This window comes from Olea europaea, unplaced genomic scaffold, assembly GCF_002742605.1.
Source record: "Olea europaea var. sylvestris unplaced genomic scaffold, O_europaea_v1 scaffold724, whole genome shotgun sequence".
Taxonomy (NCBI): Eukaryota; Viridiplantae; Streptophyta; class Magnoliopsida; order Lamiales; family Oleaceae; genus Olea; species Olea europaea.
The window spans coordinates 245813-265942 of record NW_019265645.1 but is presented as its reverse complement, the minus strand read 5'-3'; the positions used below and the strand labels follow the sequence as shown (position 1 = coordinate 265942).

Sequence of the window (20130 nt, the reverse complement as noted above, 5' to 3'; positions counted from 1 at the left end):
TGCTTAACATTTGAGCCTGACCTAGAGAGGGTGCTACTGTCGCTAGTGCTCGACCCCTTACTATTGCTACCACTACACGACATTCTATTATAATCAAATAAGCAACTTAAAAGCTCGAACTCTTATCTTTTCCGACGATCGCTCACCAACCCTCTTCCCCGAACTCGAGCTCGATTTACGTAGAGATGAGAGTGAAAAGTGAAAAATGGGGGGTGAAAGTTGAGGTATTTATAGGGGACTGTGGAATACCAACGGTCGTGCAATCTCAACCATTGGACCAAGACATGTGGCGGGCATCTAAGGTCGTGCTCTGACATTACACGTGGCGGCCATCTTAGGTCGCTCTCTGACATCCCATCAAACGCTCGACACATGGAAAGACACCTGGACATTTATAACTCTACGTCTTCGCTCATAGATCAAGCTTGGAGAGAAATCTACGACCTCGATGCACGGGGGCCTGTGATCACCCTAGAACCTATCAGTCCCGAACTCGAGTACATAGCCCTAACTTACCCTCAACCAAATCCACCAATGTGAGGTCGAGCATATAAGGTCGGGGTTATTGTCGTCATGTCTGGTCTTTATGTCGACCTATGAGAACACAAATCCTGTCCAACCTACAATCCTTACCCAATTTGACTCCTTCTTCGACTCAAACAATGTTTGAACACTTAGAATGAAACACTAACTCCTTATCCTACGAAGATAGGGACCACAAAAGGATAAGTCCTTCTAGGACTCTATTATTAACACCTATAAATACACAACCTGGGCTCATTTCTGAGGTACGTTTTTTATTATTTTCAGTTTATAACCTCACACACTAAAATCCCTATCTGACTTAAGCATCGGAGGGACGATGAGCACATACCTCGTTGTTTTCGTTGCAGATATTCGAAGGCCATTCGTGTTCATAAAAGTTCGGAGTTCAATCATCGAGTTTGAGGTCTTTCAGGTACTATTTTTTAGTAGCATCAGGTAAGAACTAAGAAACATCTTTACTTACACCTACACGTCTATTTTTAATGAACATATTCTATTATTTGAAAAGTATATATATGAATTTAGAGAGTTAAAATTTTGAAATACTCCAACAAACTCTTTATATTTAACAATTAATTTTATTACTCTAAAAAAAATTTATTATTTTTCTCCATCTTTTATTTTAATTAGTTTTTTTTTAGATTATTTTATTATTTTTCTACATTAAAAATTGAATTACTTTGAATGCATTTAATTATAAAGTCAAACCCACTCTCTAAATTAAAATATTAATTTAAAGAGTCTTTTGAAGCATTATTTTAAAAATTATCTATTTAAAATTGAGAGTATCTTATATTTAAATAATCTCTTAGATGTGCTCTAACACGTTGCTAACTTAATCACAACCATCTGTTACCCACTTGGTGGAGAGTCCCACCAACACTATACCAAAATGTAGCTCAACTAACCCATGAACACCTTTAATTGTCACGACAAGAAAATTGGGGTATAGAACCACGTCTGGATATTTTCAAAAGAATTACTTTTTTTAAGTAAATTTACTTATATTAAAAGATGATTTTAAAAAAATAATTTTTCACTCTTAAATTGAAAAAGAAAATTTGAGTTATTTAATTTGACATTAAAGTATGTTAAGCTTGGCATCTCTTGTAAGAAAAGAAACTGCTTATCTTGATATTATTGAAATAAGTAATTTACTTGGGCATTATCTCTGTTGATACTGCTTAATTTTTCTTTAAAGTTGAGAACATGTTGGAGTTGATTTCATAAGTGACTTTTCAACTTCAAAAGCTAGGGTGTAAAAAGAAGGAGAAGATCAAATTGCACTAGTGGTTCCTAACCTACTGTCTTAATCAAATTTCTCTCCAACATACAAAAATATCAAATTGTTCCCAACATTTCATTTTAATTGCATAACTGACCTTCAATAACATGACCATACAATTTCCTACCAATCGATGAACGGACTGTCCAATCTTATGAAGCTAATATTTTATCCCAATTTTGATGCTTAACATTTGAAATGAGACTTTTCTCACAATCACTATGTGACAATTTTACATTGTTTGGATTATTTTTATTGATTGTGCAATTATAATAAAAAATTCAAGCGTTCACGAATAATAGTCGTTATTTTGTTCACGAGTTCTTCGCATGAATTATATCCAATCTATAGTGTTCAAGACTACTATAACTAGCTTTTTATATCTATATTTTATATTTTCGTGTCAACGAGCCTTAATGATCCTTCCGTGCATTTGTTAGGTATCAAGAATTAAACCCTAATTTCAGTTCTCCTCCAACTATATACCAATGATTTTAATTTTTGTGGTCTTATTTTTAAAAGTCCAAGACTAATATGCTATTGAGGCAGTACAATGGGGACCGACATAAAAATTTTGACTTTTAATAAGAAAGATTCAACTGTGAATGCAGATGTAAAGTGCATGATGAGAGAACCGGGCCCCCCCCCCCCCCGCCCCCAAAGATAGTGAAAAAAATACCATTGTTCTTTCCGTCTCCTTTTCTTTTTTTCATATTTCAGTTTTAATTGAACTGCTTTTATTTCTTTTAAGGAAATCGAATTAATTTATGGGTATTCTGTTTTTGTATAAATAAGTTTTAAAGAACCCACCTTTATCGCCCGTTTATCTGCCAAAAGAAATGGCAAGTGCATCTGGTCTGTATACACCAACACTGCCTAATATGAAGAGGAGATTTACTCCATCTATAGGCATTTATCGATCTGGGTTTTGGTTTTCTGAGGGTGTCTCCAAGAGAGTACTGTGTTCCAGCACTGTCCAAGGTGCAGATAAGCTCGCCCCTTCTGAATCTAGGGTGCCCAGGTAACTAGTTCTTCGTGTAGTTTTAATCTTTGCCCATTTTTAATCAGCTTAATCTTGTAATTGACAAAAGGTTTTATTGGTGTTGATTTAAAATATTTAAGATTTTGAGTTTTTTGGATGAGGATTCGATCTAGCTTATTTTTAATAGAGAAATTATTGGGGTTTTGTGACTGAGTAGTAAAACCGAAGGTTTTGTAATTGAAATGTTTGCAGTTATGTCAATCTCATTGAGAATGAGTACTAATAGGTGAATGAAGTTTGGGGGAAGGGGGGAGTTATTACTCTTGCATGTCACTTGGTGTCTGAACAATTTAATGGGCGTTTATTTGGATAATCGACATTTTCAGCTGTATAGTGAAGGTCCTTTTGGGGGAAATTTTATTATTTGGATTGGAGCTCGTCAATCCCAATCCATTTGCCTAAAATGTCATCCGTAACATTATTCAGAATTGCTCTTCATCACACAGGCCACTAGATGTGCTGGCATTGGCTTAGGAATTATTAGTTTTGTAATGCAAGAGTAAACTAGAGTGGATAAAGTAGTTTCTCAACTTGCTCGGGGTGTAAAAGATGGTAAGTTCATGTTTCAGTCATAAGGTTGCTCGGTACTGTTGTTTATTCTTATGGTTGTATTGAAATTACCAGCCAAGGTTATCGGTTCTGTATAGATTTTATTAAAAAAGGATTCACAGGTGTCAGCGATACAATCCTTTTACATCTAAATCTTGTGTGTAGCTGGTGTAATCATGAATTGGATGAGGTCACTTAAGATGTGAATTTTGTTACCATGTGGTGGTTCTATTTTGAAGCCGAATTCTTTGCCTTTGTTAGAATGCATTAAAGATTATTTATTTTCAACTTTCCTCACTATTTTATCTTATTAACAAGGAAATCATATTTAAGAAAATGCAAGTTTTTGTAAGTGATATACCAGGTTTAAATTTTCTTATTTTGTAATTGATTTTGTCCACAAGTAAATTCAATGCCGCAAATTTCAATTTTTTTTAAAAAAAGGGGACCAGTATAGACAAGATATACATTTTCAAACATAACAAGTAATAATTATATCTTTGCATTATGTACAAATACTATGATTATATCCGTATGCACATTTGAGCATTTGTCACTACCCAAGCGTATTAATGTTGCCTCTATTTGTGTTTCATTTTGTTTTGCAAAAATTTTATTTTTCAAGAAATGAGTGGTTGGTAAGTGGATCCTACAAAATGTGTGATTAGAATTAATGTTTGACTTTTAAAAAAGGAATTTTAGGAAAACAAAATGAAACTCAAATGGAGGCATTATTTGTGCTATCAGAAGTTTATGTCAATCATTAAAGTCTTTCATCTTGCTAAAGCCTGAGAGGTTCTTCTTTTGATATCCTTGACTGATGACTTGTTTAAATGACCTTTTTAGTGATTTTTTTCTCTGTTTAAAATGCTTTGCATTTTTTGTATTAGTTTGTTGTTTTTCTGTCAAATTGGCCTCTTTCAAAAACTAACTTCCCTGTGTCGCAGAGTGAAAATTAGGCAAGCTGGTTGTCGTTGTCCTCATGGGGCTGATGTCTCATATCATTAGATGGTTTATGCTTTCATCTCTCTCTAGTTTTGATATAAAATTTGTGCAGGCTTGTCAGCAGAGGCTGCAAGTTAGTTGGATGTGGTTCTGCAGTACCATGTCTTCAGATTTCTAATGATGATCTTGCAAAAATTGTTGATACTAATGATGAATGGATATCTATTCGGACAGGAATACGAAATAGAAGAGTACTTTCTGGTAAGCTTTTCCTTGCAGTTTGTTGCTGATTTGATCTCTATTGTGTAGTTCTAGGTTACTTAAAGCTTGAACATAAGTCCTACGAGTAGTTCTAACTTCTAGGTTACTTAGAACTCGAAAATCAGTGCCGTGTGAAGTAAAAATTTACTTATGCATTCATGTTAGCAGGTTTGTGTATTTTTGGGCTCTAACCCTTGTCAAATTATCACCTAATAGCTTATCAATAAGGGACTTTATTAAGGAAACTATCTATTTATAAATTCCGAGAGGCCTAAAGCTACTCTAGTATAGCTACATTGTACATTGATATGTCAAAACAAAAGTTTTGGAGGTACTATCCTTCCTCGTCAATTGCCATTTGGCAGTTATTTAAAATTATAGCTAGCAAAAGACTAGAAACGTAACCATGAATACTTGGTCGGTTTGTTTATAATTGATATCAGTTTGGTTAGAAATTCAACCAATGAAATCATACGTTGTAATTCTGATTATTGGATTGATGAAACAGTAGGACCAGTATATACATGTTATGATCCTCTTCCACTTCTAAGTTGAGTGGCCTGAGCTCTGCTTATGCTCATGCTGAGTTTTTGAATGAGAATCAGGCTTCATAACCCCATTCAAGTTAAACTACTAGCACCAAAAACATTCTGGCAAAATAGAGCTTCCTGAAACTTATCCTTCCTTCTTTACGGGTAATTATCATATGTAGGAGTGGGTTTAGGATTATGGAGAGTATATAAGAGTGATATTCTAAGTATTCGAACACCATTTTGCTTTCTTGTAACTCATTCAGTTGCAGGGAGAGAAAGTTTGACTGTTCTGGCTGCAGAGGCGGCAAAGAAAGCTCTCGAGATGGCAGAAGTTGATCCTGATGATGTGGACCTCGTGTTGATGTGTACTTCAACTCCAGATGATTTATTTGGCAGTGCTCCTCAGGTGCACATTTGTATTATATTCTGATGTAATTTGATTTGAAATCTTAAGTATTCAAAAATGAACTTCTAAAAAGAAGGATTTATATTGAAGTTAAAATATCAATAAATAGCCCCTGTTAAAATTAATTTTTTTTTAGGGAAAAATGTATTTTGGAATAGTATTTTTTGGAGAATGTGTGATTAAAAAAGAAGGAAAAATTTTGGGTTTATAGGAATGTGTGGTTGAAAAGAAGAAAGAGAAAAATGGATTAAAATTAAAATAAAGCCCAAACTGGGGCATAATTTGCTTCTCTTGCGTAAACTTTTAGATGAAGCAATTTAGCACAGGAGAATTGCCTTCGGTCCCCAAAACTGAAGGTGAGATTTGAATATGGGGAAGTGTGCTTCTTTTTTCCAGTTCCGAAACAACTTGGGCGAAATAGGGTTCCACTGGGAAACCACGGATTTTTTAGTTTTCGTAGTGGAGCAGGCAAAATTTCTCAAGTTTTACTTCCACCCAGTTATGAAAATTATATTTTTAGTATTCATTAAATGAATAAGGCGACATGCACATAAGGAAGCTTGTTGAAGTAAAAAATAAATAAATAAATTCCTTTGCCCTTAATGACCTAAATGTAATAGATAAGGTGGTTTCAGGGTCTTATACACTGAAAGATAGGAATCACTTCACTTCTGTTAGTAGGGATTGTAGTGGGAAACATTGACTGCATAGAATGGAGAGTTCATAGCATTAAAATCTAATGTACGCTTTTGTCACAATTATATTGTGGCTCTGTCTCCATGTTAAAAATCTAGTGACACATTGTTCATCATAGCAAGAGACTTGCATCTTTGAACTATGACCATCATAGTTGGGTTTTTACCGATATTTTGCATTTTCTGTTGTGTTGTCAAGTATTTGAATGCTTCTTAGTGCTTAATTTGCTTCTCATTTTGTTCAATGAACTCATATAATGTATAGGATATTTCACTTATTTGCTTCTGGATTTTTCCCTGGAGTCTTCTATCTTCCTGATAATTGTTTAATGTGCCAGATTCAAAAGGCACTAGGCTGCAAAAATAATCCATTGGCTTATGATATCACAGCTGCTTGCAGTGGGTTTGTGTTGGGATTAGTCTCAGCTGCCTGCCACATTAGAGGTAAAATTTCAATGCTACATGATAAGGAGGTTCTAATAGCTGTATAATTTTCACTATCACCCATATTACAGCGGTAATCAGGGCTCAAATCCTGTTGCTATATATTGCAGGGGGTGGCTTTAAAAATGTTCTTGTAATAGGGGCTGATGCTCTTTCTCGCCATGTTGATTGGACAGATAGAGGATCCTGCATTCTCTTTGGTGATGCTGCTGGCGCAGTGTTGGTTCAGGTACTGGGTGCTATCTTTTTAGTTCCATTTGTTCTGCTTGGTCTCCCATTGAGGAAGGGATGTACTACTGTACTCATTGATTTGAAGTCAGTTCTTCTTTTTTATGCATTTTGGGAGTTGATTCTCTGTCACTTTCTGCTAAGTGTTCTTATTTCCATATTTTTTTCAAGTTATATATATAATGAGCATTTGAAATCCTTTTTGCATTTGCGTTTTCGGCAAGCACGCTTGTGAATATAGGCATGCATAAAGATGCACAAGTCATCCTTCCTAGCGTTCAGCTGAGATGCACAACTGCTCTGTGGATTGTTATGGGTCCAAATTTATGAATATTGGAATATGAATGGGTGAATTTCAGAAAAATAAGGAATGTATGAATATTTAAAAGAAATTTCTTGAAATTTGAGGGTGTTGCCATTGCCTGTGTGCTTCTGGAGCATGGTCATTCTGGTAAATAGTTCAATAGTGTATGCAGGCGATAACACCGATTTTTACTTGTGTACAAGAAATCTCAAATAGACTATGAACTGAACCTTAAATAAGCTGCCTGTGCTCACCAGTCAAGAAAATTTAGCAAATAAACTGCTTTCCTTGCTTCGATATGTCCTGTCCACAGTGTGTAATAAACGATCTAGTTGTCTAGTGGGATTTGGCAAAAAGTAAACATAGCTCTGGTATGTCGTGACCTGGTGTCAAGGACCGTAGCTTTACTTAGCCCCTTGACACTATCGCAGCCGCAATTTGCCCAACTTCGGCCGCACATTGTAAATATTACCTCAAGTTTGAGTTGTAATTTTCTTTTCATTGTAATAGTTATTTCAGTTGTAAAATAGCTCTGATATTGGTAAACATTTAGTATGATTCCTCGTCTTTTAAACGTCTACTCACGTCACTTAGGTTTTTGCTCAGAATGCTATTATAGGGGATATTAGTCATTCAAAAATCTTTCAAGCTCACTGGTGTCCGCCCCCTGCACCAGCATTTCTAATTTTCTGCTTTCATCAATTGTAATGTTCAGTTTTCATCAATCAATGTTCAATTTATTTTCAATGTATTCAAATTCTCTATTGTAAGCTTTCTACAAAATTGCAATCAAATTTTCTTTCGTCCCGACACGACCGAGAAAAGGCGGAAGGTAGTCTAGATGAGCAGACTACTGTCGCACGGTGTCCCTTTCCGTGCCAAGAAGAAAGGCACCCCGTGAAAGTTGGTATCAAAGCTGCAGCTCACGACCCTCGATAAGAAAGCTATGGATCCAATTACATCCCACACCACTGAAGTGGTAGAGCCTCAAAAGAAGGGTACTACAAAACAGCGCGTGGATGCGCTTGATGAGATAACTACTAGGTTGTGCTATGCTATGGAAGGTCTCGAGGAAAAAGTCAAGATGGCCGAATCTGAGATTCGTGGATTACACATCCAATTGGATGAAAGCCAAAGAGCTTCTGCAGCAATGGCTGAAGCTGCTGCAATCATTCCTGATCTGCAGGATGAAATGGAAGCGTTGAGAGCTCAATTGCGGGTACTCCAACGTGCGGTGGGCAATGAGCAAGCTCCCGTACTCGAGTATGCTCCTAGACTCAGAATTCCTGAACCGTGTACCTACGGAGGGACACGTGATGCAAAAGAAGTCGAAAACTTCTTGTTTGATATGGAACGGTACTTTCTAGCAGCTTCGATCGAAGACGAAACTAAAAACGTAAACACGGTTACCATGTATCTGGGTGGAGATGCAAAACTATGGTGGCGAACCAAATATGCTGACATTCAGGCCCACAGGATTCGAATTGATTCTTGAGATCTCCTCAAGGAAGCGATCAGATCGCAGTTTTTCCCGGAAAATGTCGAGTATCAGGCTCGACGGGCACTTCAAGACCTGAAACACACGAGCTTTATCAGGGAGTATGTGAAATCTTTTTCAGGGCATATACTGAATATTCGAGATATGTCGGAAAAGGATAAGCTCTTCACCTTTATGGAAGGGTTGAAACCGTGGACACGCACGGAACTTCAAAGACAGAAGGTTACTGATTTGAGCACGGCCATGGGAGCCGCTGAATGCTTGAGCGAATACCAAACAGAATCTAGAAAAGATCGACTTTCGAGGAGTAATCAAGCAATTGGAGGTGGTAACAGATCTTACAGACCCAGCTCGAACCCAAATAGGGGAGAGCGTTACTCTCAGAATAGAGATGGAGCCTATCAAAACACCCGTGGCTTTCAGGGAAACTATCATAATAGCCGTCAAGGAAATTTTAACGGCAGCAACAGTAACAACTGGAACAAAGGAAAAGCAACAGAGGGCCGAACTGATGCCACTCCCAAATTGAAGTGCTTTTTATGTGACGGACCTCATCGGGTGTCGGATTGTCCTCAAAAGCGGATGGTGAATGCATATTGTCAGTTAGCAAGTGGCGGGCCAAGTTCAAAGCAAGAGGCCCCACAGGCTAATTGTCATAATGAGACTGACTCTGAAGAGGATGAGGAAGTAGTTGGGGCATTTTCACATCGGTGCAACACACTGTTGCATCGGGTTGCTGAAAATGATGATGTCCCATTGAAAGAGGCAAAGATGGGAGAAGCGAAGGCACGAATTTGTATGGCTAAAGGCTTAATATACATTGATGTAAAAATCGATGGGAAGCCAATCAGGGCTATGGTGGATACAGGTGCTACCCACAACTACCTTGCATGTACCGAAGTAGAGCGGCTCGGACTTGTTTTAGAAAAGGGTAGTGGAAAAGTCAAAGCAATCAATTCCGCTGCTCAACCAATAGCTGGAGTGGCGAAATCGGTGTTGATCAAAGCAGGTCCTTTCGAGGGAAGGACAAATTTATCTGCAGTTCAGATGGATGATTTCAAGCTTATTCTAGGATTGGAATTTCTTCGGGATACTAAGACAGCAGTGTTGCCATATTCCGATTCGTTAATGATGATGGGTAATAAGCCGTATGTCATCCCTACACAGGTTGGGAGGATGGGCGAGAAGAGTATCTCAGCCATGCAATTTAGTAAGGGTTTCAAGAGAAATGAACCCTTTTTTTGTGCACTCTTCGATTAGAGGAGATCGAAGAAGCAAATGGTCCTATTCCAAAACCCGTTAAAAGGCTTATTCGGGAATTTGAGGATATCATGTCGGAAGAATTACCAAAGAAATTACCACCAAGAAGGATGATTGATCATGAAATTGAACTCATTCCAGGCGCCAAACCTCCCGCCAGGGCATCATACCGTATGTCTCAGCCCGTGCTTGAAGAGCTTAGGAAGCAATTGGGGGAAATGCTGGAGAGTGGAATAATTGTGCCTGCGAAGTCGTCATACGGAGCTCCTGTATTGTTTCAGAAAAAGGCTGATGGTTCTCTTAGAATGTGCTGCGACTATCGAGCCTTGAACAAGATCACTGTGAAGAATAGCTATCCTATCCCACTGGTTGCGGATTGCTTCGATCGACTGAGTCGGGCGAAGTATTACACAAAAATTGATCTTAGGTCCGGATACTGGCAAGTTCGGATCAAGGAGGGAGATGAAGCAAAAACTACGGTGGTAACCAGATATGGAGCCTTTGAATTTAAAGTGATGCCTTTTGGTTTGACAAACGCTCCAGCAACATTTTGTACTATGATGAATCAGGTACTTCACGGGTTCTTAAATGATTTTGTCGTGGTGTACTTGGATGACATAATAATCTACAGCGAGATATTGGAGGAACATGTCCAGCATGTGAGGCAAGTTTTTAATCGGCTACGAGAGAATGAACTTTATGCTAAGCCGTCTAAATGCTCATTTGCTCAGATATCTATCAGTTTCTTGGGTCACATCATTGAACAAGGTAAAATCCGCATGGATTCGAAGAAGGTTACAGCCATCAAAGATTGGCAACCACCCAAAACCGTACATGATGTACGTTCATTTCTTGGGTTATGCAATTACTATCGAAAATTTGTGAAAGGCTACTCAGAAATTGCACTGCCACTTACTGAATTGACAAAGAAGGATAAGGATTGGGATTGGTCATCCCAATGCCAAGCTGCTATTGAAAGGTTGAAGAAGTCCATGTGGACGAACCCGATTTTAGCCTTACCGGATATGGCTAAACCATTCGAAGTTCATACAGATGTTTCAGATTTTGCCCTTGGTGGAGTTCTCATGCAAGAAGGACATCCGGTAGCATATGAGAGCTGGAAGTTAAACCAGACAGAACGTCGTTACTTGGCACATGAAAAGGAATTGTTAGCAGTTGTCCATTGTCTCAGAGGATGGCGTCACTATCTGCTTGGGTCTCCATTTATTGTGAAGACGGATAACACTGCAGTTAGTCACTTCATGTCCCAATCAAAACTATCAAGCAAACAGGCTCGTTGGCAGGAATTCCTTTCAGAGTTCAATTTTATGTTAGAGTATCGTCCCGGCTCTAGTAATCATGTTGCTGATGCTCTTAGTCGACGGGCCGATTTAGCTGCCATCTGCTCTATAGCTGCTCTTTCAGAGAGCGCAGTCTCCACGAACACTAAAGACCAAATTCGGGCACTTATGGACAAGGACCCGACTACCCAATATTTGGTCGACCTTATCAAGCAAGGTAAAACTTAACAGTTCTGGCTCGATGGGGAACTAGTAAAGACAAAGGGAGACCGCCTATATGTTCCTAAGGGCGGAGATCTGAGGAAATCACTAATTACGGAATGCCATGACACAATTTAGGCAGGGCATCCCGGAGAGGAACGCACTTGTGCACTACTGCAACGTGCATACTACTGGCCTCAAATGCGGGACGACATTGCAACATATGTAAAAACTTATCTTATTTGTCAGCAAGATAAGGCGGATCATCAGAAAAAGGTGAGCTTGCTGGAGCCCCTTTCCTTCCCAACCCGGCCATTCGAAAGTATATCGATGGACTACATTATTGGGTTGCCAAAAGTTGAGGATTTTGGCACTATCATTGTCGTGGTGGACCGTCTATCAAAATATGCAATTTTCATTGCAGTGCCTAAGTATGTATCTGCGGAAGAGACAGCTCAACTCTTCTTCAAACATATTGTCAAATACTGGGGGCTGCCTAAGGACATCGTCAGTGATCGAGATCCTCGTTTCACTGGCATATTTTGGACTGAGTTGTTCAAACTTCTTGGTTCAACTTTGAGCATGAGTTCTAGTTTTCACCCACAATCTGACGGACGGACGGAGCACTTCAATTCTATGCTAGAAGAATATTTTCGGCGCTTTATCCCTACTTCGCAGAAAAATTGGGTAAAACTTTTGGATGCGGCCCAAATTTGCTTCAATGCCCAAAAGAGCTCTTCTACCAATAAGAGTCATTTTGAGATTGTTACTGGCCAGCAACCGCTACTCCCTCGTACAGTGGATATTGAACGAAGTACCAAGTCCCCTCAAACAAAGAACTTTTCTCAAGAGTGGAAACGAAATATTGAAATTGCTCGGAGTTATCTTGAGAAAGCTCAAAAACGGTATAAAAAGGCTGCAGACCTAAAGCGCCGTTTCATTGAATTCAATGTTGGAAATCTGGTAATGGTTAAGCTTCCCGACAGAAATGTTTACAAACTAACAAGAGGGAAAGACTCAAGATTATCGCCAAAATACATCGGACCATTACCCATCGTGAAGAGGATTGGAAGAGTTGCATACAGAGTTGAACTCTCTTCATGGTGTAAAATCCACAAGGTCTTTCATGTTAGTGTGTTGAAGCCATACTTTGCGGATAAGGAGGACGCATCTAGAAATGAGCCAAAGCGACCTGTATTTAAACTGAAGAAAGCTGGAAAGAAGGTTGCAGAAGCTATTCTTGACCATCGAATCACTCGAGCTTCTAGAAAAGATCATCAGGAATACTTGGTTAAATGGATGGGATGCAGCAGCGAGGAGAATACTTGGGAAAGAGGAAAAGATCTCGGAGCCTTCAAATCATTAATTGAAGCATATCATGCATTGATGGCACCGAGGACGTCGCCAAAACAAATGGGGGAGAATGTCAAGGACCGCAGCTTTACTTAGCTCCTTTGACACTATCGCAGCCGCAGTTTGTCCAACTTCGACCGCACATTGTAAATATTACTTCAAGTTTAAGTTGTAATTTTCATTTCATTGTAATAGTTATTTCGGTTGTAAAATAGCTCTGATATTGGTAAACGTTTAATATGATTCCTCGTCTTTTAAACGTCTACTCCCATCACTTAGGTTTTTGTTCAGAATGCTATTATAGGGGGTATTAGTCATTCAAAAATCTTTCAAACTCACTGGTGTCCGTCCCCTACACCAGCATTTGTAATTTTCTGCTTTCATCAATTGTAATGTTCAGTTTTCATCAATCAATGTTCAATTTACTTTCAATGTATTCAAATTCTCTATTGTAAGCTTTCTACAAAATTGCAATCAAATTTTCTTTCGTCCCGACAAGTCCGAGAAAAGGCGGAAGGTAGTCTAGCGAAGCAGACTACTGCCGCACGGTGTCCCTTTCTATGCCAAGAAGAAAGGCACCCCGTGAAACCTGGCCATGGGATTCTGGGTATTCTTTACATACAGCTTTGGTCTAAATGATTACATAGAGTGCAAGCCATGTGTTGCACACTGGAGATGTTGTGAACTATCACCCAAAAACAATGGATTTGTAATGAGTCCCCGTCTTCCATTTCTACGCTGCAGAAGTTATTTGGCTTGTGGATCTGGGAGCTTTTTGCAATGTTTTTCTGTTTCATATGCCATTATGTACCATGTGCATTCATCTCTTGTGATAACCAACACCTCACATGAGATCTGCATCTTTAAATTTTTTTTATACTTGTCGTTTTCACCGTCTGTCTTTCTACGTATGAGTAAACGAAAGTTCGACTGTGTAAATAACCTTAAACTATGTATCTGTTTGCTTTGCGAGGGCGGTATGCCAGTGTATATACTTGAATAACACTGAACATCCAATAGCTGAAAATAATAAAACTTCTAAAATACCCATGTTTTGGACATACTACCTTAAGTTTCATAAGGTCTCCTTGTTTTTAAAAAGTGATATTATGGAGATAATGTCGATTTGCCATAAAGCTATTTTATTTCTTCCATTGGTATGCAGGCCTGTGATAGTGAGGAGGATGGTTTATTTGCATTTGACTTGCATAGTGACGGTGAAGGGCAAAGGTTTGTATCGGCTATCATTTACCGGTCATGTATTGTTGTCTTGTCTATATTGAGCAACAAGGCCTTTTGCAGGCACTTAAAAGCCACCATCAGGGAAAATGAAACGGATCATGTGCTGGGTACAAATGGTTCTGCTGTAGGATTTCCCCCCAAAAATTCCTCCTTCTCCTGCATCCAGATGAATGGTAAAGAGGTCTTCCGCTTTGCTGTTCGTGTTGTTCCACAGTCTATTGAATGTGCTCTAGAGAAGTCAGGTCTCACCGGGTCCAACATAGATTGGTTGCTTCTTCATCAGGTACGAAACAGAACATATAAGATTTCATGCGTGAGACATTATAGTGTGGTTGGAATGCAATCTTTTTATATAAAAATTTCGAGACAGTGATTATGGCTAAGAGCCTGTCTGGCTAAGCTAAAAAGTACTCATAAGCAAATAATTAAGTTCTAGAATAGCCAATTTTGGATAGCTTCTACTTCTGTTTTTGCGTTTTGTAGAAGATTTTACAGAGCAAGCCATCTTGAGCCAGTTTCCTCTGAAGCTCTTCTAGCCTACTTATAGTATTTATGTGCATGTATCAATCGTGATTAAGAAAAAAAGTCGGGTTTGGTTACGTGTAGGCAAACCAGAGGATTATCGATGCTGTAGCGACACGATTAGAGGTCCCATCAGAACGCATCTTGTCAAACTTGGCGAACTATGGTAACACAAGTGCAGCATCTATTCCATTGGCATTGGACGAAGCTGTACGGAGTGGGAAGGTTCGGACAGGCCATACAATTGCAGCTGCGGGATTTGGAGCCGGGCTTACGTGGGGTTCTGCAATCATTAGATGGGGATGAGACCGATCGATTAACCATCGCAATCCTATTCCGAAGGTTTTAATTCGGATTACATTTCGATATCCAGTTAGCATAATCTCTTTCAGCTCCCTTTTCTTTATTCTAGCCTTGTTACTATTGAAATTCAGCAGCATGAATAAATTATATTTTTTCCTGTATGTCAAATTTTGTCAGCTTCAATTTTCTGTGATCTTTTTTCTTGAATCATCGTTCGATTGTTTTTACGTCCTCAATCTTTTATTTTGGTAGCACTTAGGTCCCTGATGGACGATTTTACCATTGCTTGCTTTACTCAAAACGTCAACATTTGAAAAATCAATTTTATCCTCGCCTTTACGAAAATTAAAAAAAAAATATATATATATATATAATATTGGTTTTTATGTGTAATAAAAGGTAGGAAGAGGGTCGATATTCACTCAAAGTTAATATTTGCACTTTGGTCCTCAACAATTAAAATGTAGTATTTACATCCTCGGTCTTTTATTTTGATTGCACTTAAATCGTTGTGGACAATCTTACCATTAGTTTGATTAACGAGTCAACATTTTGTTAAAAAACCCAATTTTATTCTCAAGTTTGATTTTACAAAAAAATTAGAACTAAATGAAAAGAGTCATGTTTTGGGACAAGTAGATAGGATTGGGTGCGGGATGTGGTGGTGGTGGTGGTAGAGGGTGTTGAATAGATCGTCATACATATTTTTGATTTGAAAGTTTATTCAAAAATTTCACTCATTTTTAATGACACATTTTTCCTCCACAACTTTTTCATATTTTTTAATTAAATATTTTTCAAAACAATACTTTACAATTAATCTTTTTCACGCGATCCCAAGTTAAGAATTAGAATTTCATATTTTCATTCTTCAATTTCGATTGCAGGTATATTATGAGATTTGAACTTTGATATTGTTTTGGTTCTTTTCCCAAATAAATTAACGAATTTTTTACTTAAATAATGTTGTTACCATAAAACAATTTTATGGTATTACTATTACTAACATCCATTTAATCATCCATTGCTTGGATCAATTTTCATAAAAATAATAATAATAATAATAATAATAATAATAAATTGTCCTGTTCGACTCTTTTCGGATTTTATTCTATAACCAAACCAATCCTGTTAATTCTCGATTTTAATACCTATTATCCAATTTTAAACTTAAGAAGAACAAAATTAAACTACTTGATTGTATTCAAGATATCTGTCCACCCCTACTTTAGAAAATAAAATTCATCACAATGGTGTATTTAATGCTACATATAATGTATATATGTGAACCTTTAATTTGTAACAATTCCAGCATTCAAACTTTTGAAAACAAAAATAACTTCATAGGTTAGATTTCATGCTACTTATGTACTCCATCCCATTTATATAGGTTCACTTTTCTTATTCTCTCATTTCAACTGTATAGTTCTTTCTTTATTGAGAATGTTTTATACTCATATTTAATTTGTTTAATTATAACCAAATTTCCTCACTCAATCTTGAAATTGTAAAAATATAAATAAGAATAAATTAGAAAAGTTTTTGGCAAAAATTATTTTTTAAAAACATTAAGAGTGTGTTTGATTGGCATGGAAAATATTACCTAGAAAATAAAATATTTTCCATCTTTTGTGGAAAATAAAAACCACCTCTACTCAAGGAAAATATTTTCCTTAAAAACAAGGAAAATTAGGCATACTTTCAAAAGTTGGAAAATGTTTTCCATGGAAAAAAATAGCAATCAAACACTCCAAGTAAGAATTTGGGTAGAAAATTAATATTTTCCGTAGAAAATTAATATTTTCCATGGAAAATAAATGTAATCAAACACACCCTAAATGCTATTTCTTAATCGGTGTAAAAACAAAATCAGTCTATATAAATAGAACGAATGTAATATTAAATATGAGTAATGGAATGGAGGGAGTACTAAATGTGAATAATGTTATTCATAATCAACGACTGCAATAACCGTCTTACGTGATAATTTGTTATTTGATGCATTAATTTCCTATAATTCTGTTACCTCAAATAATAAGTTAACACATATGATCATTATTGTAGCCGTTGACTATGGATATCATTATTCATTGAATAATTCAAAAATGACAAACTGACTTAACATCTTTCTGGCTCATTGGGACAGTAACTATACCTGGTATTATTCATACTAATAAATAATAATTTGTTGTGTCATAGAATAGATAGAATGTATAATTACATGAACCCTAAGATCTTTTAAGAAAGTAGAGGGAAGAACCAAATCCTTTTATAACAACACTCACACTTCAACCTTCTCCATTAACTGCAGAAACGGTAGCAAGCCTCCCTATGTACAGCAATGAGTTTGCCTCAGCGAATAGAAAAGCTGAGTTAATTCGTCTCCACGCACCCTTAATCCTTCTTCTTTCAACCCGGGGAGGAATCATCACCATACATCGCGTAGATACCTTCCACTCATTTGTAGATTCTTCACCATGGCCTCAGCCTTGGTGCTGTCTAGAGATCCCTGCAAAAAGAATCAGCACACACGTTACTTTAATCCTCGTGACATTGTACACAACACCAATCTCCTCGTGCTCGAAAAGCAAATATAATATTTCAAAAACGAGGCCATTCTTTGAATTTATTAACTTTCTTGTCGATTTCTTAATTTTTTGGAAGCTGTCCTAGAGTTCTCCTATAAGATCTCGAAAGAGACTACCCCCAAGTTGGTATATACAATAAATGGTCTGTCAAAATGCAACAAAGATGCGGACATGGAAAGAACAAGCCAAAATTGCTCGACCCCACTTTCTTACACAACAAAGATCCCAATTCCCAAGCAAAGCTACCTACAAGATGACAGGAAAAGTAGCCACAGATTTAGTTGAGACATACCTGCTCTTGCACAATGGTGTGGAGAGTTCGGTGGACGTCCCTGGCCATGCCTTTTGCATCACCACATACGTATAAATATCCTCCCTCAGAAATCATGTTCCAGATATCTAGAGCCTGTTATATACCAGAAGCATGTTCTTAAAAATCTGAAGATATATGGAATATGACAGTAAAAATCCATAAAGACGTTAAAATTCAACGCAGTCTTTCCAATGATGGTAATTCGAGAATTTTGCAAGAACAAACTGGAGATGGATGCATACCTTCTCGGACATCTTGTGTTGGACATATTGTTTAGAGGGTCCCTCTCGCGAGAAAGCAACAACTAGTTCAGAGATTATACCAGCTTTCACAAAGTTGTTCAACTCATCCTCGTAGATGAAGTCCTTCAAATAGCAGCAAAATTAACTAAAAACATTTTTCATCTAACGTGCAGGTTAAAAAAAACATCAATACAATTTACAAATCAGCTAACCATTTTACGGTTCCTGCATCCGAAAAATAATATGGCAGGACCAAGTTCTGATCCTGATTCCTTCAGAGCTAGTCGTTCCTAAAAATAAATAAAGGCTTATTTTATTATTCTAGATTCAGTATGCAAAATTTGAAGGAGCAAGGTGTGACGTGAAATGCTTTCAAACCTGCAAGAAACCCCTAAAGGGAGCCAAGCCAGTTCCAGGCCCGATCATTATTATTGGTACTTTAGAATCAGCAGGAAGTTTGAAGTTAGAGTTCCTCACGAAAATTGGTGCCCAACTGCAGTCGAGGCTTTCCTCTGAAGACACAGCATTCTGAAAAAAGGCAAAAGGCAGGTTCCATGAACTAAGAGAGAATGTTCAAGTTAAAAGATATAAGCTATTCACAACTTCGTAAGATGAAAGATAAAGAGACGTGGAAAATGATTATTGACATATAACGCAGCAAAACCCCTATGAATTTAGAAAATACAAATGGCATGGGAAAACATAAGCATTAATTCTTTTTAGCATTTTAACCAACAAGATACGAATTTAGATTAAAGAATAAATCAAGACCTTCATCCATGTTGAGCAGACACCCTTGTGAATTCGTCCTGTAGGCGTTTTCTCGTAAACCAATGCACAAGTTACATGAATTCTGGATGGTGCAACCCTACATAAGAAAAAACAAGGAAACTGTTTACACGAAGGAAAGCTATCGGAGAAATGAGAAAGAATATATTATGAAATTCGAAGACTGCAAAGAAGAACTCTAGCACGTGCAGTTTGATAGAGAATACAGCAACAATCTGCTGCTCAACTTCAAAATTTACATCTTTATAAAAAATCAGAGGAAGAGGAACTCACTTGGGGGAAGACGAGATTGAATAAAATCTGGGCTGCAGGCGTGGAGCAACTGCAGCAAAGAAAACGCCAAGTGGAGGCTTGGCTGATGGAAATGCTGTCATTATTTCTAGGAGGCTTCTCTGACTTGCAACTACCCACTGTGCATACTCCTCCTGAAGAAATCAGTAATAAAGCTTCATAAGAAAAATTATTTAGGGTCAAATTCTATCTCAATTTAAGGACTCGAAACATATCCCAACCTTTCCAACAGGGGATGCAAGATGCCGCAATTGATCCGCTTCACTTGGATCAGAAGCATAAGCTGCCAATGCAGTTAAAGCAGACTGCAAAAAAAAAAAAAACATGCATTTGGTCATCACTGACTTGGTACTCACAAGGTAAAAGATAAAAAACAGACAAACGTGACTGCATATAACATGCCTTTTTTGGAGCACTCAAGAGATCGGCGTATCGAGTCAATGCTTCTCTTAAAGTACAAGGAGGGAAGGGAGGTGTCAAGGTGCTTCCACCAAGTGGTGTGCCGTCCTCCTTATCAGTGTGAATGGAAAAGTAAGTATCTGGAGGCAGATTTAGCAACCTTTCGGCCTCCTCCACGGTTTCAATCAAATTCTCCGAGTATACACCAACATGATCGCCAGTTTCATAGCTGAGAATAAAAGAAGGTTTAGTGAACAAGATTTCAACAAAAGAAGCATCGATTCTTCTTTTTCCCAAAGTAGTCAACAGGATGTTGACTTCAACTGCAAAAGCAGTATTTAGAGGAGGTACACAAGCAACAATAGGACTGATACTAAGCTACATAACGAGATCATAAACTTACACGAGTCCGGTGCAAGATATGTCAAATTCCAAATGAATGCAAGAGCGGTCAGATACAGGAGTGTGAAGCTCCTTCTTTAATGCCACATTAGCTCTGTGATCGAAAAACATAAAAATATTTAGACAACAATCAAAAGAAGAAGAAAAGAGAACAAGCATTCAGATTAAAAGAGACTAAAAAACCCAAG

The 20130-nt window shown here is 37.6% G+C and overlaps 2 protein-coding genes across 4 annotated transcripts in view; one reads left to right on the top strand and one right to left on the bottom strand.

Annotated features, from left to right (window-relative positions):
- Positions 1–2479: 2479 nt before the first annotated feature.
- On the top strand, positions 2480–15106 carry LOC111390914 (3-oxoacyl-[acyl-carrier-protein] synthase 3 A, chloroplastic-like). Of its 3 annotated transcripts, none has more exons than XM_023016035.1 (8): positions 2480–2852; positions 4480–4628; positions 5461–5567; positions 6601–6706; positions 6817–6935; positions 14017–14081; positions 14154–14376; positions 14700–15106. In XM_023016035.1, exons 1-8 carry the CDS (start codon positions 2671–2673, stop codon positions 14919–14921), a joined length of 1173 nt encoding a protein of 390 aa, XP_022871803.1. In that variant the 5' UTR covers positions 2480–2670; the 3' UTR covers positions 14922–15106. The 3 variants fall into 3 exon arrangements, with proteins under 3 accessions (XP_022871803.1, XP_022871801.1, XP_022871802.1); XM_023016033.1 differs by having other exon boundaries at positions 5425–5567; XM_023016034.1 differs by having other exon boundaries at positions 2481–2852; positions 5431–5567.
- A 1946-nt stretch (positions 15107–17052) lies between these two features.
- LOC111390895 (NADPH--cytochrome P450 reductase-like) overlaps positions 17053–20130 on the bottom strand; it is a 7914-nt gene continuing 4836 nt past the window's right edge. Inside the window, exons 8-17 of the mRNA XM_023016018.1 lie at positions 19944–20036; positions 19544–19769; positions 19363–19446; positions 19124–19275; positions 18833–18929; positions 18440–18589; positions 18274–18351; positions 18062–18184; positions 17799–17912; positions 17053–17427 (exon numbers count right to left, since the gene is read on the bottom strand). Coding sequence (XP_022871786.1) covers positions 17347–17427; positions 17799–17912; positions 18062–18184; positions 18274–18351; positions 18440–18589; positions 18833–18929; positions 19124–19275; positions 19363–19446; positions 19544–19769; positions 19944–20036 — 1198 coding nt within the window. The 3' untranslated portion in view covers positions 17053–17346. The remainder of the gene's footprint in view (positions 17428–17798; positions 17913–18061; positions 18185–18273; positions 18352–18439; positions 18590–18832; positions 18930–19123; positions 19276–19362; positions 19447–19543; positions 19770–19943; positions 20037–20130) is intronic.